This window comes from Garra rufa, chromosome 21, assembly GCF_049309525.1.
Source record: "Garra rufa chromosome 21, GarRuf1.0, whole genome shotgun sequence".
Lineage (NCBI taxonomy): Eukaryota > Metazoa > Chordata > Actinopteri > Cypriniformes > Cyprinidae > Garra > Garra rufa.
In genome coordinates, this window is record NC_133381.1 from 18,670,990 (window position 1) to 18,696,219 (window position 25,230).

A 25,230-nucleotide genomic window follows, 5' to 3' on the forward strand; every position below is an offset into this window, starting at 1 on the left:
GCGTCTTGCAGAAGCATGCACCTGCAAAACACGGCCGTTGATGGATGACATCAGCTCAGATATATCTGTACATATTGCTCCCTGTCCATAAGCAGTGAGAAGGAGTCTCAAACTTGTCACTCTGTCATTACCACGAGGCTATTTAAAGCCTGTGTCACCGACTCTCATCAGACAGTATTGTCATGTGAAACGAAGTTCACAGACATCATTCCATACCTGTCATTCTTATGCCAGACTTGCGCAACTTGACAGCTTGGTGCGTTATTTCTGAACATTTGATACAATGGAAGCTTGAATTAAATCGATCATTAAATATAGTGAGTGTTAACAGCTCTTGATTGCTTCACAAGAAGTATGCAAAAGGGCACATGGTGACATGAACACTAAAAGCTATCCCATGACGTACAAGAATAAGTAAATGTCCTTGAATGTAAATGTTATTTTCATAAACAAATATACAAATAAACAGAATAGTGTACTGTAGACTATTATAAGCCTAATGTGCTAGCCCATATAGGGGATTGGGACTAGTTGTCACATCATGTTGCATAGTTTGATATGTATATATATATTCTTTTGACCAAAACAATATAATATCTATGAAAGCCTGTTAAAAAAAAAAGAATCTCTTTCCGAATCTCTCTAAATCTCCAACTTGTTATTATTAATATTATTATTATTGACATGATGATTATTATTATTATTACTATTATTATTATTGTTGTTATAGGTATTATGGTTTTTATTATTGCTAATAATGTATGATATCTCCAATGGCTTCTCTTTTTTTTTTTTATTGATATTACTATTATTATTATATTTGTTAATAATCTGGTAGATATTATTTCAATTATGTGCTACCTCTCCCACCCCAAGATGCAATAACTGGCTCACATGCGCAGACATTTGCATACACATATGATCATAATGTTCACAGACACACGAATACATACACTGTTATATGAATACACTTGTAATATTAGATATCGGTATATATGTTGAAATTGCTTCTTTTTCTAAATATTGTCATATTCCTTACTTGTTTCTTTTTTGTTTTGTTTGTTTGCTTTTTTGTTTTTGTTATATGTTTGGTATAATATTGTCACATTCACTTCTTGCATAATAAAAAAAAGAAAAAAAAAAAAGAAAGAAAAAGTAAATGTTATCAAATTTTAAATTTTATTTTTTTCTTTTGATATCAGTATTGTGAGATATAAACTCTTAATTCCAAGTCCACTTTTTGCGATAAAACATTAAAAAAAACTGCATTATATACACTACCGTTCAAAAGTTTGGGGTCAGTACATTTTTATTGTTTCTTTTCTTTTTTCTTTTTTTTAAAGAAATTAATACTTTTATTCACCAAGGATGTATTAAGTTACTAATTAAAAGTTTATTAAAAGTTAATAATAAATAATTTACATTGTTATAAAAAAATTTATATTTTGAATAAACACTGTACTTTTTAAACTTGTTATTCATGAAAGAATCCTGAATAAAAAAAAATCACAGGTTCCAAAAAATATTTGGCAGCACAACTGTTGATATTATCCAACATTGATCATTCTAATAATGAATCAGCATATTAGAATGATTTCTGAAGGATCATGTACAAATGTCTTACATGTACTTACTAGTTACCCGAATGCACGGCCATATTGGAGATACTCGGATGTATACAACAGCATTTTTTTGCACGGTTAATGTCTACTATTGAATGCCAACCACAAACGCATTTTGTTCCTTAGACAGTTTTTGGACTGAAATAATGATTTTAGAGAAACAATCAGAGAAATTTGCGAGTTCCGTTCAGTTTTGTGATATTGTTCACATTTAGTGCGGCCAATGATGACACGTCTTGAAAAAAACACTATATTTCAGTGGCAATAATTGCGGAAATGTTAAGAAGCTTTTTTTCTTTGTGTGTGTGTGTATTAACAGTAAACGCTCCTAAATACAAGCTGAATAAAAAAAAAATGTAATTAGACTATTTTGGAATAGGCCAGAAAAGTCAAGACAACTAGTCTCCCTTACTATAATTGACTAAACGGCCACGTCACACTTTTTATTGCTTTTCTCACGCGCAGAATAGCCCATGTAGTCATGTTGTCTTGCACCTGTTGCCCACCCGCGTGTTAGTGGTCGCAGGTCAGTCCTAGGAGTCTGGAGCTACTGGCGAGCCGCGGTCCATTCCAGAACGGAAGCCGCGCGTTCCTGCCTCGTGCAGTCATCGCTTGCGCGAGATTCAGTAGATGCTGGGGAAAGATGAATGAAGGTGTCTCGCGCTATTGGAATTTTGTGGGCGGTGAATGAGCGGGAGAGAAAGTAAGGAACATGATCTAACTTTTTTTATATGGTCCGCGCCAGACTCGGGAACCGTGTATATATATAAGAGAGGTGATGGAGAGATGATGCACAGATCATCAGGGAGCTGAGCAGGCAACACCGGTCGCTTTGGGACTCTAATTAACCACAGAGGGAACTACATCCCTCTCCACTGACAGCCTTACAGCAAAACGCGCACCGAGAGCTGAAGACACAAACTCCAGATCACAGACATCATGGGACTGCTGCGTGTTGAAGAGCTGGTAAGTTTTGTGCTGATGCATGCAGTGTTTTCTGGGAGTCTTGTCTGAATGTTGACATGTAATCAACTAACTTCAAGATTTATAGAACTTTTCTGCAAGATAAACGTGCAGAAATCCCATGCAAATGCGTTCTATTATAGTAAAAGTGTAGTAGTAGTGTTTTTTGGCGTATTGATTACCATTTGTATACAAATATCATGGTTAAACTATGGTAAGTGTAGCTAAACCATGGTTAATTTGTGCTCACCATGGTTTAATAGTAACCATGTTTTTTGGTTTTGTTTTGTAGTAAAACCATATTTAATTTCCGTAAGGCATAGAAAGAAACACAACTGTCCCAAATCTGTTTATGCTGACATGTTGTTGTTAGAAAGACAAAAACTTATTAGCTATAAAAAAATAAAGATATATAATGAAAAAATTGTGAACTAAAATGAACCAGTTGAAATAAAAAAATTATTCTTAAAAAACATGTATTAAAATACTAACATTACTAAAACTGTATTCTATAATAAATATAACAAAAGAAGATAAATAGCTAAAACTATGTAGTATATAAATAATACTAAAATAACACTGCTTACTGTTACAGCATACTACTACAATTAGGGGTCGACCGATATTTGTTTTTCAGGGCTGATTATTACAGATCAAGTAGACTAGAAACCGATAATTTTAACCGATATGTCTGGTGTAAAAATGAAAATTAATGTCAAAATTAAGACTAACAGGGCTCTGACAAAAACTTTCTTTAAATGCTTTTAAATTATTTTTGACAGCACATCAGTTTTGAAATACTACCGATACCGATAACTGAAAGTGCATAGTCTATAAATAATACTAAAATAACACTGTTTACTGTTAAAACATACTACAACTAGGGGTCGACCGATATGTGTTTTTCAGGGCCAATGCGATACCGATTATTACAGATCAAGTAGACCAATAACCACTATTTTGAATCCATATATATGTCTGGTGTAAAAATTAAAATTAATGTCAAAATTAAGAATAACAAGGGCTCCTACAAAAACTTTCGGAAAATGCTTTTAAATAATTTTATCAGCAAATCGGTTTTGAAATACTACCGATACCGATAACTAAAAGTACATAGTATATAAATAATACTAAAATAACACTGTTTACTGTGTTACTAGGGGCCGACTGATATGTGTTTTTCATGTCAATACCGATTATTTCATATCAAGTATACCGATAACCGATATATATATGTCTGGTGTAAAAATGAAAATTGATTTAAAATTAAGAATTACAAGGGCTCTGACAAAAACTTTCTTTAAATGCTTTTAAATGATTTTATCAGCTAATCGGTTTGGAAATACTACTGATACAGATAATACCGATAACCATAAAGATGCTTAATATCGACACCAACAATCGTCCAGGCCACTAATCAGTTGACCCCTAACTACAACTGTGGTGTTTACAATGAAAAGAATTGTTGGCGCCGATAGCCTTGTGGGCACCATGCCGACATATAGCGCCATTGCGCTCAGGGCGTCCCGTGTTCAAATCCCGACTCTAGGACCGATCCAGCCCCCTATCTCTCTCCCACTTTGCTTCCTGTCAATTCTGATCTGTCCTATCACAATAAAGGCAAAAATAAATCTTTGAAAAAAAGAAAAGTAAAACATAAAAAACATACGAAAAAGAATAGCAGTGCATAACAAAGAGATAAGTTACATTAAGAAAGCCCACAAGAGATAAAGAAAAATACGACTAAAATAAAATGTTTTGCATATTCTTATAAAGAAAGAGAAGAAATAAGGAATATAACAAAAAGAAAGAAATGCATTAAAGAGAAAAAAAGCATGAGTGTGAGAGGGGGATAGAGCAGTGTGATGTTATTAAATATCTGTCAGCGATTAAGAAGGATCCAGGGTGTCTAGAATAACCCAACTGCTGGGGCCTGTCATCCTATTTTAAACATCAGAAACGACACAAATGTGTGTAATTATTTTTTTAGCTTCTTAAAACAGCTGAACACTCTCTGCACCCCACCCACACAATCACTAAATTAAACTACATCTGCTTTAAACTACACACTTGTTCTTTCTTCTGGAAGCTGTTCAGTCCTTGACACTGAGTGTGTTAAAGCTGTGGTCACACTAGACCACAGTTGCTGGTGCTCTATTGACTTTTATTCATTCGTATATGAAATCCAAAACTGATGAGTGTCACGTCCAATCACAGGTCACCGGGAAGAGAGGCGAGGGAAAGGTGGCAGAAAGTGCTTGTGCAGAGGTGTTCGCTGCAGGAGAATATGAAACCAGCATCATTCAGGAGAAACAGGATGGACTTCAGACACAACAGGACCTGAGTGACACCATCAAACCAAGTGAAGAGAACCTCAAACTCAATGTAAGAATAATACAACTTAATATAAGTGAACACTATTGCTACAGCTTCATATAGTAACATAATAAATAAAAATGTTTTTTGATTTTACTTAGGTTGACCGATCAGGACAGCTAAAACTAGAAACTGTAGAAGACCTCTTCAACATTTTGCAGCTGAGGAAGAGGAGAAAGGAAAGGAAGACTCAAATACCAAAGAAACAGCCAGAGGCTGATATCCTGGTAAGGAGCTCATTTCCTAACACATTACAAATATGGCTATATCATAAAGATTTGAGATGTAATTACATTCTAACATTTTTTCAGCCTGAAACCGTGGACCAGGCTTTGTTCCTAAAGGCTGCCACAGAGAATAAAATGCCTGTTGTTGAGAAATATTTATCAGATGGTGGAGACCCCAATGCTAGCGATCATGTGAGTTTAAAACACAAAAAAACAGACATCTCACACTTTCCTTCACTTGTGCTGTGAAGTCCCCCAGAATCAAAGGGATAGTTCACTCAAAAAATAAAAATAAAACACATCTTACAATGGAAGTCAATGGTAACCAAAACTATTTTATGTTCCACAGAAGGTGTGGACTAACATTACAGGGAGAAAATGATGAAATTATTACATTTTTGGGTGAACTATCTCTTTAAACTCTCACCAGTGTTATTTTAGTATTATTTATATACTATTTTCTAACTATTATGGATTTAGATTTAGTTATTTTGGTTCTTAAACTTATTTTATTTCAGTAACTGCAGTTGGCAACATTTAGAGTTTTATTTTTTTAGGTTTTTCATCTAACATTTAAATTTAGTTGTATCTTCTTCATTTCAATTAACTTAAAAATGAATAGTTTTCATTAGCAATAACAACACTAACTCTCAATTGTTCTCTCTCTTTCAGTTTAAGCGCTCAGCTCTGCATAAAGCCAGTGCCCAAGGTCACATAGAGATCATAGAGAAGCTCCTGGAGAGTGGAGCATCCATGGATCAAAAAGACAAGGTAGCACAGATGGTGGATGTGACTGTTACACCAGTGCTACAAGAATATCATCCCACATTTATTTCAGATTATAATTCTGAGATGCAATTTCTTTATCATATGTTCATAGCTGGATGCCACAGCTGTGCACTGGGCCTGTAGAGGTGGAAGCCTGCCTGCCCTGGAGCTGCTTCTCAATAAAGGAGCCAAATTCAACTCCAGAGACAAGGTATATAGAAAACCCCTGCAAGCGTATGATACCAGGTGGATCTTTGGACAGTGATAATAACATTCACAAATCATTCTCATGCTTTTTGTAGCAAACAATAAATGATAAAGCATTTTTATCCTTCTTGTTCTTAAAGTTTCCAGTGTGCCTCTGTAGTTTGCACTCTTAGCACAAAATGTACTAACCAAAACTCTTGTTGTGTATCTTCAGCTGTGCAGCACTCCTCTCCATGTTGCAGTTAGGACAGGACATTATGAATGTGCTGAGTTTCTCATTCACTGTGGAGCTGATGTAAATGCTAAAGACAGGGTAAGTATTCTGCACTTTATTCAAATATATGGTAAATAAAATAATATTTTTGTGACTAATTTTGTGTCATTTTAAATAGCAAATTTATGATATTAACACAGTGTGCAACAGTTTTTCTTCTCTAATGCCAATGCATTGTGTTTGTGTAGGAGGGAGACACACCAATGCACGACGCAGTGAGGATAAACAGATTTAAAATGATAAAACTGCTGATGATGTATGGAGCCAGTCTAAATGCCAAAAACAATGTAAGTTAGTTCAATTAGAATGCATACAATTCTTCCTATACACTATCAGTCAAAAGTTTTTGAACAGTAGGATTTTTAATGTGTCTTCTGCTCACCAAGCCTGCATTTATTTGATCCAAAGTACAGCAAAAGCAGTAACATTTTGTTATTTAAAATAATTGTTTCTATTTGAATATATTTTAAAATATAATTTATACCTGTGATCAATGCTTAATTTTCTGCATCATTTCTCCAGTCTTCAGTGTGACATGAAATTAATACTTTTATTTAGCAAAAGTGATGATAAAGACATTTATAATGTTACACAAGCTTTCTATTTCAGATAAATGCTGAAAAAAATCTACTCAGCTGTTTTCAACATAATAATAATAATACATGTTTTTTGAGCAGCAAATCTGAATATTAGAATGATTTCTGAGGGATCATGTGACTGGAGTAATGACACTAGAAATTCAGTTTTGAAATCACAGGAATAAGTTACATTAAAATACATTCAAATAGAAAACAGTTGATTTAAATAGTAAAAATATTTCCAAAATTGTACTGTTTTTGCTGTACTTTGGATCAAATAAATGCAGGCTTGATGAGCAAAAGAGACTTTACAAATCTTACTGTTCAAAAACTTTTGACTGGTAGTGTGTGACGGTAAAGTTGAAATGGTGCCCTCTAGAGACAGATTGAGGCACTATAGGATTCTGTACTGACTCTCAACAATATCAAATAGATGCAAAAAAATATGATGCTTTATTCTTTTATAACTAAATGACTTTTTTTTGTTTTTATTTGTGCTATATAAATAATTTGATTTGATACTGTGTTTCCTAGAAGTCTTAGTAAATCTTAGTAAATTAAATTTGTGTATTTGACTAGATATATCCTAAAATTATCTGTTGTTTACAGGATGGGAAGACACCAATGGAGACTCTGCTTTCATGGCAAAAAGGTGTGAAAAACATCCTGAATAACTTTAATGAAGAGGAAGCACCAAATCCAGATGTACATCTGTTCAACATCCATCCTGATGCTGAATTGTTATAAAATGCTTTCCTTCTTTCTTTTTCTTTCTTTCTTTCTTTCTTTTTCTTTCTTTCATGTTAAACGTTAAATTGAACAGTACTTTGCAATTTACATAATGATGACGCTAATTGCTGGCGATAGAGCGTCTGAAAAATTGATGAGGTTATCTGTAAATATTGTTTTCTCACTTGATTTTGAGAGCAACGTATCTTCAGTGAGTGGCAGGAGACATGAACGTGTAAGTGGTTGTGTGTTTGTTTGCTTGTTCTGGGTATTTATTTAATATTATTTTAATTTCATAACTTGTGACTGAATTTGAAAAATGTCCATGGCAGTTCGATCTACTGGGATTATGTCTAGACAGACTGGAGGCAGAAATATAAGTGTTCAGAAATGGAACAGAATGTGAATGCTGGTCTGAGAATGTTTATTATGATGGATATTATTATTGCAATTGTTTTGTAATTATGGACTAGATTTGTGAAAGACTTTGGCACTGGGTACATGGACATCCCTAATGAAATGTGCATTGTTAAATGTGCTTTGTAAAGTTTTATTTTAAAACTGTACAAGGTATTTGTGAATTATTTTAATCTTATGTGAATAAAGTGTTTTGGTATGAGTCACCAAGTGTTTCCCGACTGTTTTATGTGACTTTTCTTTGCATTGGACATACACTACTAGTCAAAAAAAAAAAAAAATTCAAAATATAGCAAAAGCAGTAATATTGTGAAATATTTTTACTGTTTAAAATAACTGCTTTCTATTTGATTCTTCAGAAATCATTCTAATATGTGACCCTGGACCACAAAACCAGTCTTAAGTAGCATGGGTTTGTAGCAATAGTCAAAAATACATTTATGCCGAAAAATCATTGGGATATTAATTAAACATCATGTTCCATGAAGATGTTTTATAAATTTCCTAATGTAAATATATCAAAACTTACAAGAAGAGAAGAAATTGTAGAAATGACCACTTTTATACCAAGGATGCTTTAAATTAAATTGATCAAAAGGGAATAAAGACATTTATAATGTCACAAAAGATTTATATTTCAGATAAATGCTGTTCTTCTCAATTTTCCATTCATCAAAGAAACATTGAAATCAGATATTTTTTGTGCTAAAATAAATTACATTTTAAAATATATTCAAATAGAAAGCCGTTATTTTAAATAGTAAAAATATTTCAAAATTTTACTGTTTTTGCTGTACTTTGGACCAAATAAATGCAGGTTTGGTGAGCAGAAGAGACTTAAAAAAAACATTAAAAATCTTACTGTTCAAAAACTTATGACTGGTAGTGTATTTTTTATTTAATTTTTTTTATATTAATGACAAACATATGGACAGCATAACTTACATTTGTTTATTTGGGAAGTTTTACTTTCTCTATATATACAAACTGTAAATGCCACTGTAATGTCTCCAAACAAAAATTGAATTTGTATTTAGCCCTCAACGTCTATCAATATAAAGGTGATTTAGATATCTAGAATATTAATATTGACATTATTTCTTACTGTTTTGTGCAGCCTCTTCTTTTTCTTATTCTATTAGGGTTTATTTCTATCTTCTTGCATGCTTATTATCTTTAATTACTTTCTAATGTAATTACTTTGCATTTGTGTAATGTAGGAATATTTGTTTTTGTATGAGGGTCAAAGACGAAAAAGGGTTTAAGCATAAAAACAATAAGTGTAATTCTGTTTTAAATTGTTGTTGTTTTTCTGAGCAAAAAAAAAAAAAAAAATCATACATTTCCCCTAATTTACAGAAGACACCCACTAAAATGTCATTCAGTATAATAGTATTGTTCAGGCATATTTCCAACAAAAATCAATTTATGACATATTAAAAGACAAATTACTTTCACCCAAAATACTAATTAGTTGTAATTCTACATTTTTAAAATTTGCAACTATCCCGTTTTGCCAATTTGTCACTAAGAATTTTTACTCATTCAGAACACAATTAAATTTTAATGTTTTCTTATTTACTTTAAATATTTTAATATGTACAAGTCAGAATAAGCATGTTGTTTGAATTTTTATTGAATGACAATGTAACATTATTTCAACCAATTTTTTACATTTTATTCTCCAAAAACTTTACTTAGTAAAGTAGACACTACTTACATTTAATGTGTTTTCTATGGACATACAATCACTTTTATATATTTCTCTTACGTAGATATCTTAACGTCTTTGACCCATGATGTTATTATTGACACAAATTAAACTTACAAAACAAAAACACAACATACGAAAAGAAATAACAAATCGACAACAGACTAGAAACTAGACCTCTGGTCATAATAAGAAATGCGCAGTCTATCGTCTGCGCATTTAGAGCGTCGTGCACGATGTGCACGAGCACGCGCTCCCAGCAGCCTTTGCAGTTGCTCTCGCTTATCCGATTGGTGGGATTTGAAAATAAGTACGCGCGACAGTTTGGGAGATGAGGCAACACAAGCAAAACACAGCAGCGAAGTTAAAAGCAATATAACACACACTTTATCCTTTGACAGCCCTGTAAGTCAACTAAATTCACGTGTTTTATTGCGTATGTTTGCTGTCGTGTTTTTATTTGTGAATGGTTGAGGTTGAGATTGTGAGTTCGGCTGGGTCTTAATGTCATTTTCTTTTGCCAGGGTTTATTCATAAGGTATCTGTAAAAACTGTGCAGTTGTCTGTTAAAATGAAAATACGATTATATAACTGACAAAATGCTAAAATAAAAAGGAACTGTATTATTACAATCAGATGTGGTTAAAGCATTGTCATCAGTAATTCCCTCTATATCAGAGGCTGTTTTTTCATCCTGCTCTTTTATGTGTTCTCATGTTTTTATGTTTTTTTTTTTTAGAGCAATATGATGGAATCAGGGCTAAAGGATGATCCGGCAAGACCGTCGATGTTAGTTGTAGAAGATTTAAGAAGAAATCTGTCCTCAGAGTTCAGCGAATGTTCAGATTTCCAGGTAAGATGACAGATGACTTCATGAAAAACACTACAGGACACTGTGTGGTTTTTACATTTGTGATTTATGACATTTCTGAGCCTTGATATTTCTTTTAAAGGACCCGTCTGACCTGGAGAAGGAACATTTGAAGGTGTATCTTAGGATAAGACCATTTTCAGCAGCTGAGTTTGAGAATGGAGAATCACAGGTGAAAATAAGGAATACATTGTTCAAGGATACTGCACATATTTTCATTTGCAGACCCTCATGTAGAAATGTTTTATAGGGTTGGGAAAAAATATTTTTTAAAAGGCAAATGCCCCTGTTTCAAATATTGCCTCAAAATAAAATGAATAGTATGTGCATTCTCTCTGTTTCTGCAGGACTGTGTGGCCATTCAGCCTCCAGAGACTGTGCTCCTCAAAGCTCCACAATCATCTCTTTCTGCCAGGCTCAGTGATAAATCAGTGCCAGTTACAGCTCAACGTTTCCGGTTCTCTCAGGCAAGCAGACACATCATCAGCACACACAGTCTGTGGTGATTGATCATAAATTGTTTTCACGAAGTGTCATCAATTTGCCATATTGGCGGCACTGAACGTAAACAATGCCACTGAACCGAACAAAAGTTGTATAATTTGCTGATTATTGCTGCTGAAAACGGATTATTATTGTCATGTTTTGGGCTGTACTAATCGGTGGGAAAAGCATTTGGAGTACTATAGATGTCTGAAAGTTATAACAAATATAGGAGAAGAGTGCTAAAAAACTTTCAAACTGAACTAGGATTTCCAGGGCGAGAGTCATGACAACATTCGTGTTTGTTCTTATCATTTCCAGTCAGATAGGTGAAATATTGGGCTAATATCTTAATTAATACTGTTTGTACGTATCTTTACCACCTATTAACTTTAGTTTGTCAAAATATTGCCTTTCCCTGCTTAATAAGTCCTTCTCTATATGCTTTAGCAGATTCCACATGTTTTTTTCTTGTGGTTTAGACAGTATAAATTATCAAAACAACGTATTCGGTAGTGCATTAACCGTGCAATCCATGCTGTTGTTTTAACTGACAACTCATGATGAAAGTGCAAACCCTCTATTTGTCCACCCAGAAGAATAAATTTTTTTTCTTTAGAAATACAATTTGAGGTCAAATGTTGTGCTCTGTCTTGAGTCATGTTCATAGCTTGGTCTTGTATGACAATTTATTCAAAAGGTGATATTAACATTGTGGTATTTTTAGGTTTATGGTCCGGACACTACACAGAAGGAAATGTTTGATGGCACAGTGAAGGATCTTGTGATGGATGTGCTGGAAGGACAAAATTCCCTGGTGTTTACATACGGTGTCACCAATGCTGGGAAGACCTTCACGTTTTTAGGTTTGCATATTTAGTTTTTCTTAGTTTATTAATAGACTAATTCTTTTCTGTTGTAATTGACATAATGACACAAATGCTGTTAATAGAGCTTAAAAGTCAATGTGTTAATGCTCCACTAACTACTTTAATTTGTACAAGTAACAAAAGTTGTTTCTGAGGCAAAAAAGTTATATTTTAAGAAAGATTAGATTACAGTGATATTTTTTTCTTTTAAGTAGTGTGAATCTAATGAATCTGTCACAATAAAGGCAGAATTGCTAAAAAGTTCAGTAAGTTAAGGCCAGTTTCGATCAGACCAACCTTGTAAAATAGTGGCTGTGGTAATGCAGAAGTAACAACGGATCATTTGTTCTGCATCAAAAATAAAAAGAAGAGTATGGACTATCCATTCTGTCTATGTGTTTTATCTATCAGTTGGCAGATTTGAATGTGTTATGACATTTCGATTAATACTTACAAGGTCAAAAAATGATTTTGTAAAAGATTTTTAATGTGTTTTTTTTAAGAAGTCTCTTCTCACTGAGCAAATACACTAACATTTTGAAATATTTCTACTATAACTATTTTTTGTTAATATATTTTAAAATATAATTTATTTCTATGATCAAAGCTACATTTTCAGCATCATTACTCCAGTCTTCAGTGTCACATGATCCTTCAGAAATCATTCTAATATGCCGTTTTGCTGTTCAAGAAACATTTATTATTATTATTTATTATTATCTTCAGTTGAGTACATTTTTGTAACAAAGAAGAAATGATAGAAATTCATATTTTTATTTAGCAAGGATGCTTTAAATTGATCAAGTGTTGATAAAGCCATTTATAATGTTGGAAAAGATTTCTATTTCAGATAAATGATGTTCTTTTCTGAATTTTTGCTGTACTTTGGAGTTTGGATCAAATAAATGCTGGCTTAGTGAGCAGAAGAGACTTCTTTATAAAGCATTAAAAATCTTACTGTCCAAAAACTGATTGTGTTTTGATGTATTAGGTCCAGATTCTGATCAAGGCATCTTGCCTCGTTCCCTCAACATGATCTTCAGTAGTCTGGATGGTCGGATCTTCACCCAGATGTGCCTAAAACCCCAGAGGTGCCGGGATTTCATCAGGCTTACCAAAGAGCAGCAAAATGAAGAAGCAGTTGGCAAACGCAACCTGCTCAAGCTTTTTAAAGAGGTGCTGTATGTCAAAATAAGTTGGACAACCTCTCTTTTTCGCTTGCATTTGACTCAATCCTTAGTTTTTGTCTTTTCTTTAGACTGATGCACAGAAGAGTACATCTTGCCATAGCTCAAAGTCTGATCTTGAAGGTAAAGAGAATGTACTGTTTTTTTATATATATATATATATATATATATGTATACTTACTCTCTATACCTTTCAAAGGTTGCACAGTCTGTTTAGAATGTTTTTCAGCTGACACATAACTTTCTGGTTGCCTGTTAGATGCTTCCACTCTGTGTGATACAAGCTCTGCAGTAAATGAGAGGAGTTTGGCTGTGGATATGGATGTACACACCAAGTTTTCTATTTGGGTCTCATTTTGCGAGATCTACAATGAGAACATCCACGACTTGCTAGAACAGCAGCCAAACAATGCTTCACGGAGAACCAATCTCCGTCTTTGTCAGGATGTCAAAGGAAACTCGTTCATCAAAGGTAAAGACTTCTGCTTCTGTAATTTCTGTAATTCTGTAAAAGAATTCTGTCATTAAATGGGTCCATGGCTCTGATGGCTCATCGAAGCAAAAGTTGAACCCTGATAAAAAAATAAATGAAAAAATAATAATGCTTGTTGTAAGGCTGCAATTTTTCGCATACATTTCTCTTTTATGCGTTTGACATGAATGCGTTTGACATGAATTTATTTAAAAGTGCCATATTGCAATTAAGTATTTTATTCGTTCATGCATTCCCTGATCAAGCTAGAGGAGTGAGATTACACCGCAATATTTGTTCATTAAATCCTTCCAAAGAGCAATTATGTGTAATTTGTAATTACTAAAGTGACTTCTGGGTTTTTTCTGCTTGGAATAATGTGTAATAGCTAAAAGTGTCCAGGTGCTGGTGCTAGAGTGACAAAAAAAAGTTGTGATAATGGTATTTCTGTGTGTTAAGGATGATTTAGTCAGTTGATTTAAGGAAGCTGATGTCAGATTGGGACCATTTATTTTGTTAATTTTCTAGATCTGAGATGGGTGCAGGTGAGCAGTGCTGATGAAGCATTAAAAGTGATGAAACTGGGCAAGAGGAACCAAAGCATATCCAGCACTAAACTCAACCTGCTCTCCAGCAGGAGGTACCCTACACAAATTCTGTAACTTCCAGTTGTTTATTGATTTTAAAGCAGTGAGCATATGTTATTCTGACTTCATGTCGTCATGATTTTTAGCCACAGTATTTTCTCTGTACGGATCCTGAAGGTGGAAGATGTAGGAATACCCAGAGTGGAGTCAGTCAGCGAGTAAGTCTTTGTATCCTGATTTGAGCTCTCTACAGGTTGTGTTATATTTCAGAGTGGTTTCTAAAAGTATGTACTCTGGTTCAAGGCTGGCACTGTGTGATCTGGCTGGATCAGAGCGATGTGCAAAAACACAAAATAAAGGTGAACGGCTGAAAGAGGCAGGAAACATCAACACCTCTCTACTCAGCCTTGGAAAATGCATCAATGCACTCAGAAATAATCAGCAGGCCAGGTATACAAATCTTTTTGGCCTTTTTTTTTTTTTTTTTTTTTTTTTTTTTTTTTCTTTTTTTTACGCTCTTATTTTGTCCTTTCAGACAGCACGTTCCGTTCAGAGAGAGTAAACTCACTCACTATCTGCAAGGATATTTTACCGGCCGGGGCAAAGCCTGTATGATTGTAAACATTAACCAGTGTGCCTCCATGTATGATGAGACACTCAACGTGCTCAAGTTCTCTGCTGTAGCTCAAAAGGTGAGTAACATCTGCTCCTTTAAGGGTAAAACTGCTCAGAAATGAAAATTGTCATCAATTACTCATTCTCATGCCATTCATCTTTGAATATTTATTGTAAACTGAGATATTTTTAATGAGAGCTGAGTCCCTTTGTTTAAAAACATTCCACCAAAACTTTGACGCTTCAAAAAGTTGAAACCTCTCGATTCATGGGGTTATTTTTGTGTTTATGGATTTTAAAGGGATAGTTCACTGAAAATGAAAAGGAAAATTCTGTAATTAATTATTCACCCTCATGTCGTTTCAAACATGTAAGATATTTTTTATTAAATCCGAGAGCTTTCTGACCCTGCACAGCCAGCAACAGAACTACCACGTTCAAGGCCTAGGAAGGTAGTAAGGGCGTCATTAAAAAGCAGGGTCAGAAAGCTCTCAAATTTAATAACAGATATCTTAATATCTTTATTATCTTAATATATTAAGTTCTGTGTTTGGCACAACATGAGGGTAAGTAATTGATGACAGAATTAAAAAAAAATTTAGGGTCTGTATCTTACATTTTTGGAGCACTGAATTGTTTTCTTATTATGTTTGTCAAGATTTCTCAAACTGATGAAATGTTTCTTTCTTTTTTTTTTTTTTTTTTTTTGCTATAATGCTAAATGTTTCTTTTTGTAGCTGAGTTATGGACCATTCTGTTGTTTTTCAGGTGGTGGTTCTCACCACTAAGAGCATTCCAGTGGTGGTGAAAAGGAGCGCCAGAGAGGTGTCCTTCATTATCAACAATGTTGATCGCCGGGAAATGCGGCGCAGCTCGCTGGTACGATGGGACCCCAGCCTTGAGGATGTCCAGGAAGATTCTGACACAGATGAGGATAAAGAGGAAAGTGTAATGGAGGACACCATTCTGGATGCTGAGGAAGAGGGGAAAGAGACTGTGCTGCTTGATAGGGGGATTTATGAGGTGAGATCTGGCACCTTACAGTGCAAATCTTATCTAGGGTCATTTTTGTTTTTGTTCAAATCACACAAGACTATTATAATATAATATTAATATTGTAAGTTTTCTTTGTTTTTCATCCATTTGGGACACAAATATTGATGCATGTATTTATATTTTTATAATGTTGCTGCATGTTGTGTTTGCATAACGCTGAGGTTTCTGCGTCAATATGGCTGTTGTGTGGTTGTATGTATAGGCCCAGCTGCAGTTTATAGAGGAGATTCAGCAGCAGTTGAGGAAGGAGAAAGCCGAACACTTAAATATCGAGGCACGTGTTCGAGATGAAGTTACAAAAGAGTTCTCTGAGCTGATTTCCCAGATGCAGGAAGATTACAGGTCACAGATCACAAGCCCCCGTGCTCAATTATGTGTAATTAAAGCAAATTACAGGTCAGGCTATATGATGACCCACACTGCTTTCCGCATCATTTTTTCCATTCTAGTGAGCGCATAACCAGAGAGAGGGAATTAATTGAAGAACGGTGTGAACGGAGACTGGAGATTCTTAAAAACCTGGTTGGAAAAACAGCTGTGGAGGAGGACAGCATGGATTCAGCTGCGACCAAATCAGAGGTACAGAAATGCTTCTATAATATAATATAATGATATAATTTTTTTGAGAGGCGATCATGTGTTTTTATTTTTTTATTTTTATTTTTATTAATGCTTAATTGTAGTGTGTGTGTGTGTGTGTGTGTGTGTGTGTGTGTGTGTGTGTGTGTGTGTGTGTGTGTAGGAAGAGAGTCATGTCTCTCTAGACGGCATACTTGACTCTATGAGCAGTGACCTGGCTGGAATCAGACATGATGCCCAGGCTGCCCAGTCCTGCTTGGTGACTTCTGACCCTAAAGTCTCTGTGACGTTGCTAGACCTTGAGAAAAAGGTCTCAGAGCTTTCAGAACTGCTCAGTGAAACTCAGAATCAGCTGTCACTCAAAACACAGGGTAAGAAATTATTGCAGAGAAGCAGAACCACAGAAAACCTGTCCTTGCACACTTCCACAGAAATATTTTTGTGCATCCCTTGTCCCTTCAGTGTTAAATATTTTTGCTATTATTTGCTATAACCTACAAATATCATTATTATACAATTAAACTGTCATGGAAAATATATATATATAATTTTTTTTTTTTTTTTTTTAAGTAAAATTTTTATTTTTCTACTATCTCTAGTTTTTTTCCCTTTTAGTTTATTAGTATTTCTACAACAACAAAAATGCTTTTTGTGAGACCAAATTATTTCCATGGAAAAGTCATGGAAATGTATTGGCCAGAAAGTGTGGGAACCCTGTATTATGAGACACGCATGCTTTTACAGTAGGACATTAACCACGTAAACCTTACCAGGCTTCCTAATCGCTTGATCTAACACTAAGTCCCATACTCCCTCACAGAGCTGGAAACTCAGAGCAGACTATCAGATGAACTGGAGGAGGTGAAGAAGGTAAAATGGCCTCTGTAAATGGCTTCCAGTGTTTCCCCTACCATTATCTTAGGGGGGCGCCCCGCCCCCCCAACGGCACCCCCCGCCCCCCTTGAATGTCAAGTTCATTTTATTTTTGATATAGCGTCAGATCACAATAGAAGTCATTAAGGTTATCTTTCCTATAGAACAGGGCTATACATTGTTCTTTTATTAAACAAACTAAATTGCCTTGTGTTATTTATCTTATTTACACGAAGGCATGTCATTTCTGTCTTTACATGATCGCGTGTTTACAATGTCTCATCTGCGAAAACACAGACGGGATCGCGGACTCCATTCATAAAAACCGAATCTACTATAGCGCGAAATGCCACGTAAATTCGTCGATTTTTGGATTAATAAATCAAAAGTTGGTCTGTTACTTCATTCAAATCGCGATATGGACTAGTGTCTGTGAAAACTGAAATGCAAAAAGACCGTTTCAATATGAATCCTGCATGCTCCGTTTGCCTCTGTATGTATGCATGGTGGAGACGCGCTTTTACTACACGCATACTGAAGCACACGTGACGCTCCCGCTAATTTTGGGCATTTGCATCTCGCATGAACAGATAAACTCAATATCCAAAGCTGCTGTGAGTGTCACTTTTACCGTTTCATTTGAGAAAACTAGCATCATAACATGCTGTACACACACAGAAACTTCAAGGCAACCTGTCAAAATAAAAGTAACATGTAACAGAACATTAGTCTTGTATTACTTTTGTACAGTATAATGTAGTTGTTTATATATTCCTATTTAAATAATTGACATGAAACAATATATATGATAAAAAAAAAATATAACAAGATTAACCACTTAATTGTAGAAAAAATACTACAATTATTATTTAAATGTTAAATTATTATTATTTATTGATTTTAACTGTAAACCTCTGTTTGTTTGCCAAAAATTAAAAGGGTTTATTTTTCATTTGATTAAAAATAAATAAATGTTTATACTTTTAATTTGATTATGAGAAAAAATAATACACACAAGAATTAAAAAAAAAAAAAAAAGCAAAAGTTGGTAGAGCCCTATTGTTCAAAATGTTAAAATAGAGAGTTTTGGACTTATTTTTCCACTGAATAAGTCTATAATAATGTTTTCGTTATTTCACAAAGTAGGGTAAAGTACCGGAAAAAAAAAGTAACGTTGGCTACCGGCACCCAACCCCCTAAGCACACCCCCCCCCCCCCCCAACACTGGAAACCTAGGGGAAACACTGGCTTCTGGCATTTTAATGCACATTATGAGGACCAGACTCACAGCATTTCTGAACAGACAAGCTCCACTTTTTTTCTTCAGAAACTGTAAAAATGTAGGTAAAGTTGTGGCTTGTTCTTCTGATTATAGGCTCTGGAAAGTCACAGGCAAAGGGAATTTGAGCTGAGTGAAATGTGCAGACAAAAGGATGAGATGGTTTGCAAACTCCAGGCAACTCTCGACCAACATGTAGAAAGCACAGCTCAGGATGTGAGTGTGAACATCTAGAGATTATTTTTAAATGTCCGTAATAATTGTACACTACTGTTCAAACATTTGCCGTCTTTTTTTTTTTTTTTTTTTTTTTTTTTTTAAAGAAGCCTCTTATGCTCAAAGGCTGCATTTATTTGATCAACACTCCAGTGAAAACAATAATATTGTAAAACAGTATTACACTTTAAAATAATCTTTATTGACTTCAGTGTCACATGATATATGCTGATTTGGTGCTCAAGAAACAGCATTTTAGCAACATTAGTTTTGTGGAAACTGTGATGCGTTCTTTGAATATAAAGTTCAACAGAACAGTATTTGACAAATCTTTTGAGATTATAAATGCATTATGAAGTCAATAATTCTATGAATGTGTAAAATTGCTGACATCAAACTTTTGAACAGTAGTGGAACTGTATTTTATTGAAAATAATATTGTTGAAAAATGAAAATTCTGTCATTAACTCATATTTTTTAAGGGTTCATCGGATGCACATTTTCCACAAGTTGATATGATTCTTTAGGTTCTTAATGAAAAATTTATTACATACTTTAGTTAATTTCTCAATGGTAGTGTAAAACAACACCCTTTTTACCTTGTCAAAAACAACTCTGTTCACAGCGAGCTGTTTTGATGCATGACCCCTTAAATGCTAATGAGCCCCGCCCCTCACTTCCTTTGGGTGACAATCCTATGTCATTCTTCCGGGAATCTAAATGCATGCCCTCAAGGAAACACATTTGGCTGTATATGTAACAATGTACACCACTGCATCAAGTAACAGCAACAACAACATGAACAAGCAATGGACGACTGTATTTTTATTAAAGAAGAGGTTCACTTCCAGAACAAAAATTTACAGATAATTTACTCACTCCCTTGTCATCCAAGATGTTCAAGTCTTTCTTTCTTCAGTTGATAAGAAATTGTTTTTTTTTTTTTTTTTGAGGAAAACATTTCAGAATTTCTCTCTATATAGTGGACTTCTATGGTGCCTGTGAGTTTGAACTTTCAAAATGCAGTTTAAATGCAGCTTCAAAGGGCTCTAAACGATCCCAGCTGAGGAAGTAGGGTCTTATCTAGTGAAACGATCTTTCATTTTCTAAACAAATTGACAGTTTATATACTTTTCAATGAGACCAACATGCTATAGCCAATCAGCTTTCTGTTATTAGCGCGTGTCTCTCTCGGATTGTACCGCAGAAGTAAAATGCGTTTAACTTTTTAGCTATGGGGAAGTGCAAGTTTAGCGATACTTAGCTTGAAAAAACTGAATATATAACAACTCTAGATTTTTTTTTTTCTCCCTCTGTGGAAGTTACTGCGTCTTCAGACAAAATCGCAGTAGCAGAATACAGGTCAAACTACCTTTTTCTATATATAATGTTCTCAATAATAATAATATAAGTCGAGCTAGCTGACCGCCAGCCTTCGAGATACTTTTAAAATGTTTTTTTTTTTTACTTGCCCGACCGAACAAACCGCCTGATTAAAACTGAAGTGACAACAGCAAAAGTGACTAGCAAAGCATCGAAAGGCATGAAAGATTCCTATTTTAATACATTCAACGTAGTTAGTCAAGTAGTTACTTAATATTAGACAAAATATTTTCACTGTTTTGTTCTGTTTCACCAACGAAAATAGTTCCAAACAAGGATCGCAGCAGAAGCATTCTCCTAGTAACGTTTTGCTATGATTCAGCGTTTTGCTCGAATCAGTTGAAATAACTCGCTCATGAAGTGACTTACCGCCACCTGCTGGTAGTTTAGTGTGTTTAAAAGTATGCCTCCACACCCAACATTTCTAATATATTCATAAATCAATAAATGTATTTAAAACATTAATCTCACTTTTAATTTTGCAGTGTAAATTATGTAATCTCACTGCTAACAGCCATTTAGAATTTATTGATAAATTCATAAAATAAATTTCAAAGGTAATGCATACATTTCAAAAGTAAAAAAAAGGCCTTAAAGGTAAATCAAATATGCAGATTTAAGATGTAAAAGCTAATAGAGCACTGATGAAAATATTGCTTCAGATTTTTTTTTTACATTTATGGGGATATTTTGTGTGGAATAGTATCTGCTGATATGAAAAGTTCACTGTATATTGTAGTAATAAATTAAATTTATGACAGCCATGAAATTGTTTACTTTTTACATTAAACACATTAAATATTACATGTATGCATGTAATATAATATCTATTTCCGTTACAGGTTTAGGTCTTAAATTTCATATAAGGTGGTATTAAAAAGGTCTTAAAAAGTCTTAAATTTCACTTGTTCATATCTGCAGGAACCTTGTTACAGTGCCACATACTGGTCTGGCATGTATAATACATCATTTCCAGTCAGTTTCAGTGGTTTTGTGTGTACACAGATATTTCTTGAGAACAAGGGGGGAAAAAACGGATTGGGAAAGCTTTGGCTTTGTGAAGTCCCCTTAAAATAGCCTGATCTGAGAAAGTGACTATTTTTGGGGATTTAAAAAAAAAAAAGCACTGGGTGGATTTTTATCACTATAGGGTGGTTGTGCACACACACTGCCAACATACATCTATGTTCAAACAACATGTAAAAGTGAGTTTTGCATCTGATGATTCCTTTAATAATCTATTAATCTCTTTGGAACCTCCCCATTGTCACTGAACGTTTGTGTAGAACAGATCTGTGTTCAAATTCATCTATTATTTTTTCAGAAAACAAGCAACATTACACAATTATCATTTTGGGGTGAACAGTTCCTTTACAGTTCTTACGCAATGTTTTTATTTACAGTGTTTTATTTTTTTCTTTTGTTGCGGATTTCTAGAGAGCTCTAATTGACTCCATCAAAAAGGAAAACATCCATCTTAAACGTAATTGTACATGCTCAGAGCAGCGGCCAGACAGCCGGACTGAAACCAGAAAGCGGCGTCAGGAAGGGGAGGGGCTTGATGGACAGCCCCCACTCAAGAAAGGTACAGACTCCGCTTCAGGTGCTGAAAAGTGCCTCCCAGCTTTTGTCACAACCAGAGGGGCCGGCCGAGAAAATCGGGTCAAAGGAAGACGATACCTTCAGGGTCGAAAAAGGCTCTCAAGCGTAAAAAAATGATGATAAATATGTTTTAGAAGTGTATGATAATCCATGTGTCTTAAAGTACTTCTGTGACATGTATTGTTTTTATGAGCTCAACTGAATAAAGAAGTATATTTATATTTTACACATGGAGAACACTGCACAAAATGAAAGGATCTGTAACTTATAAAAAGGGGGAAATGCCAGTTAAAAGGATGCTTAATGTTTATATCAATAAGAAAGAGTATTATTATAGTATCAAGCATCCCTGACACACACGAGGTGCTTCCTGAGTATGAACAGGAGGCTATCAGGCTCCATGATTCCACATTTAAATGCCCTTCTTTCATCTTCAGAATGAAATCAAGTTGAAAATTATTTTATGCCCAATGTGCAAGTAAAGACAAGTGCATTTTAGATTAAATTAATTACTGGCTCTGTTGCCAGTCCTGAAGCAATCAATTTGAAATGCCTGGTTTTACCAAACTAATTTAAATGAAGCAGTTTTAATTAAAACAATTTATATTAAACAAACACATAAATATTATTATTGCATGTCATACTGACACATCATCAATATGAAAATATTTATATCTAAAGTTCTCCATTCTTTATAGGTCCCCTGGAGGACTCAAAAGTCCAAGAAGATGTTACAGATAATGGATGTCAAGGCTCCGCCCTTCTTGAGGTCAAAGGTCAGCTGGAGTGTTTCCTTTCTGAATCCAAACAAAAAGACAAGCAGATCACAGATCTGGAGCAGGAACGCCACACATTAAAGGTTTGCATCCAGGATCTGAAGTCTAAACTGGAAGAAAGAGTTTCACAGGAGAAGGTTTATCAGACTTCTTTGGAAACCAAACCAATGGAAGCTGAAGTTGTGTCCAATTATAGCAACACTACAAATCAAGAACTGGCTGCTGCCAAATCACAAATTGCTAAGCAAGATAACGAACTGGGAGAGAAGAACAAACACATCTTGACTCTTGAACGGGAAATAACACTACTGAAACGGGAAGCAGAAACCTCCAGAAACACATTAGCTGATCTCAAAAAAGTCAACTCTGACCTGCAGGCTGAGGTGACAACCCTTCTTGGGGTCAAAGCTGAACTAGAGGAGAAGGTCAGATGCCTTGAGAAAGACAAGGAGGAGAGAAACACAGCACATCTGTCTAAAGCGGAGGGTCTTAGGGAGGTGGGGCTGATGAACCCTAACACTCTTGAATCTAAAAACATGGAGACCCATAGCAAAAAAAACATCATGTCTGAAAAGGAGGCTGAGCTGGCACAGAGGGAGAACACCCTAGCATCAAAGGAGGCTCAGCTCTTAGTGCTGCAGAAGAAGCTGAAGGAAGCACAGGAACGTCTGGAGGAGGAGGAGACGCAAGCGGTGCAGGAGGCGCGCAGGAGGGAGGCGGAGAGGAGGAGAGAGCTGCTGGCAGTGGCAGAGGAGGCCATCGCTCAGAAAGATGCAGAGCTACAGAAGAGACAAGAAGAGATCAACCGGTCAGTTATCTTTCTTCTGAATTATAATGAAGTTTTCTAAAATACAACTCACATTAAACCACCATACAAAAGCAGTTAAGTTTATATTTGTGGAATTAGTGTCACACATGTCAAGCACATTAATTATTATTTCTGTTTTTCACATGTATTTATATACATTGCCCTTCAAAGGTTGAAGTTAATGAATACTTTTATTAAGTAACCGTTAAATTGATCAAAAGTGACATTAAAGACTATTTCAATTTTATTTCACAACATTGTGTTCATCAAAGAATCCTGAAAAAGTGTTTCACTGTTTCCACAAAAACATTAAGTAGCACAACTGTTTTCAACATTAATAATAAATCTTGAGCACCAAATCAGCATATTAGAATGATTTCTGAAGGATCATGTGACACTGAAGACTGGAGTAATGGCTGGTGAAAATTCAGCTTTGCTATTACAGGCATAAATTTGAAAATATATTAAAATAGAAAAGTTTAAGATTGTAATAATATTTCAGAATTGTATTGTTTTTAAATGCAACCTTGGTGAGCATAAGAGAAAAAATCTTACCAATCCCAAACTTTAGAGCAGTAGTGTAATATATAAAATATTTCTAAAATACAAAAATATATTATATATTATATTTTTGCTTAGTGCTGCTGCTAGTGCGGAAATGAATCAGTTCACTTGTTTAAAAGTGAATTGCTGTTTAATGTTGAATCTTTGTAAAACAATCCTTGATTTGTGTCCTTGAAACTGACTTCAGTGGTGTTAGGTATTAGCAGCTTTTCTGTAAGTGTTGATGATTTGTTTGAACACGTTTTCAGCAAAGCATCAAACAGCTTAAGAATTTTTGTTCCTTATTCCCTCAAATGGCGTTTCTTGCTTTATTTGTAAAAGATATTGCACAAGATTGCTGCTTTTGTTGGATTAATGATCATCCCACACAAAAAGACATTGATTTATTTTAGCAGCCTGAAAGGCTTTCTGTAGTCTATTTACTGAATAAGCACTTAAAGACAAGTATATTTGTAATTGAGATAAGTGTGTGTATTCTGTCAGATTAATGGTCTGGTCTTTTAAAGCTTTTAGCTAGTGGTGGTCCAGCATAGAATTTTCATTGGCTCTGCAAATATTTAGAAAGCTATAATGCCAAAATATACCTACAATCAGTAATACAAACAGAAATGGCAATTGAAACTTATATTTGCTGAAGTAAATAGAAAGCTAATTTTACACAACATGTACTCAAACTTAACTGGAAAAGGGCAAATTTAGAACTGACTAAAAGTAAAGATAAACAGTTCTCTTACGTCACGATTTGGTCAGTTACCCGGATGCGTGGCCATATTGGCGATACTCAGATGTAAACAACAGCATTGATTGCACAGTTAATGTACTACTGAATACGTTCTGCTAATTTATGCTGTCTAAACCATGGAAAAAACATGTGGAAGCTGCTAAATCATATAGAGAAGGATTAGTAGGCAGAAAAGGGCGCAATATTTTGACAAACTAAAGTTACTATGTGGTAAAGATACATACGAGCAGTATTAATTATTATTTTACCTACCTGACTGGAAATGATAAGAACAAACACAAATGTTGTCAAGATTCTTGCCTTGGAAATCCTGGTTCAGTTTGGCCAACCACAAACGCCTTTTGTGCCTCAGACAGATTTTTGGCTGTTTATAGTACTCCCTATCCAACAGATTAG

General features: G+C 34.7%; 2 protein-coding genes across 2 annotated transcripts in view; both read left to right on the forward strand.

Moving 5' to 3' along the window:
- The first annotated feature begins 2,434 nt into the window (after positions 1-2,434).
- On the forward strand, positions 2,435-8,376 carry ankrd1a (ankyrin repeat domain 1a (cardiac muscle)). Its single transcript, XM_073827341.1, has 9 exons — positions 2,435-2,588; positions 4,803-4,970; positions 5,063-5,188; positions 5,273-5,380; positions 5,861-5,959; positions 6,069-6,167; positions 6,378-6,476; positions 6,626-6,724; positions 7,625-8,376. Exons 1-9 carry the CDS (start codon positions 2,562-2,564, stop codon positions 7,760-7,762), a joined length of 963 nt encoding a protein of 320 aa, XP_073683442.1. The 5' UTR covers positions 2,435-2,561; the 3' UTR covers positions 7,763-8,376.
- Positions 8,377-10,617: 2,241 nt separating this feature from the next.
- The window catches only part of kif20ba (kinesin family member 20Ba), a 35,649-nt gene continuing 21,036 nt past the window's right edge, over positions 10,618-25,230 (forward strand). The window contains exons 1-19 of the mRNA XM_073827043.1: positions 10,618-10,725; positions 10,826-10,915; positions 11,091-11,210; positions 11,954-12,092; positions 13,087-13,271; positions 13,354-13,405; positions 13,542-13,754; positions 14,283-14,394; positions 14,488-14,559; positions 14,645-14,791; positions 14,877-15,033; positions 15,725-15,979; positions 16,215-16,354; positions 16,462-16,591; positions 16,755-16,962; positions 17,412-17,461; positions 18,840-18,959; positions 21,780-21,927; positions 22,643-23,528. Of these exons, the coding sequence (XP_073683144.1) occupies positions 10,618-10,725; positions 10,826-10,915; positions 11,091-11,210; positions 11,954-12,092; positions 13,087-13,271; positions 13,354-13,405; positions 13,542-13,754; positions 14,283-14,394; positions 14,488-14,559; positions 14,645-14,791; positions 14,877-15,033; positions 15,725-15,979; positions 16,215-16,354; positions 16,462-16,591; positions 16,755-16,962; positions 17,412-17,461; positions 18,840-18,959; positions 21,780-21,927; positions 22,643-23,528 (3,332 nt within the window). The remainder of the gene's footprint in view (positions 10,726-10,825; positions 10,916-11,090; positions 11,211-11,953; positions 12,093-13,086; positions 13,272-13,353; positions 13,406-13,541; positions 13,755-14,282; positions 14,395-14,487; positions 14,560-14,644; positions 14,792-14,876; positions 15,034-15,724; positions 15,980-16,214; positions 16,355-16,461; positions 16,592-16,754; positions 16,963-17,411; positions 17,462-18,839; positions 18,960-21,779; positions 21,928-22,642; positions 23,529-25,230) is intronic.

Bases quoted from the DNA above. Each gene is read 5' to 3' on its own strand.
- ankrd1a (XM_073827341.1), top strand. From the start codon at position 2,562: ATGGGACTGCTGCGTGTTGAAGAGCTG. The intron at 5,381-5,860 runs GTGAGTTTAAAA...TCTCTCTTTCAG, and splicing joins ACCCCAATGCTAGCGATCAT to TTTAAGCGCTCAGCTCTGCA. The intron at 6,725-7,624 runs GTAAGTTAGTTC...TGTTGTTTACAG, and splicing joins GTCTAAATGCCAAAAACAAT to GATGGGAAGACACCAATGGA.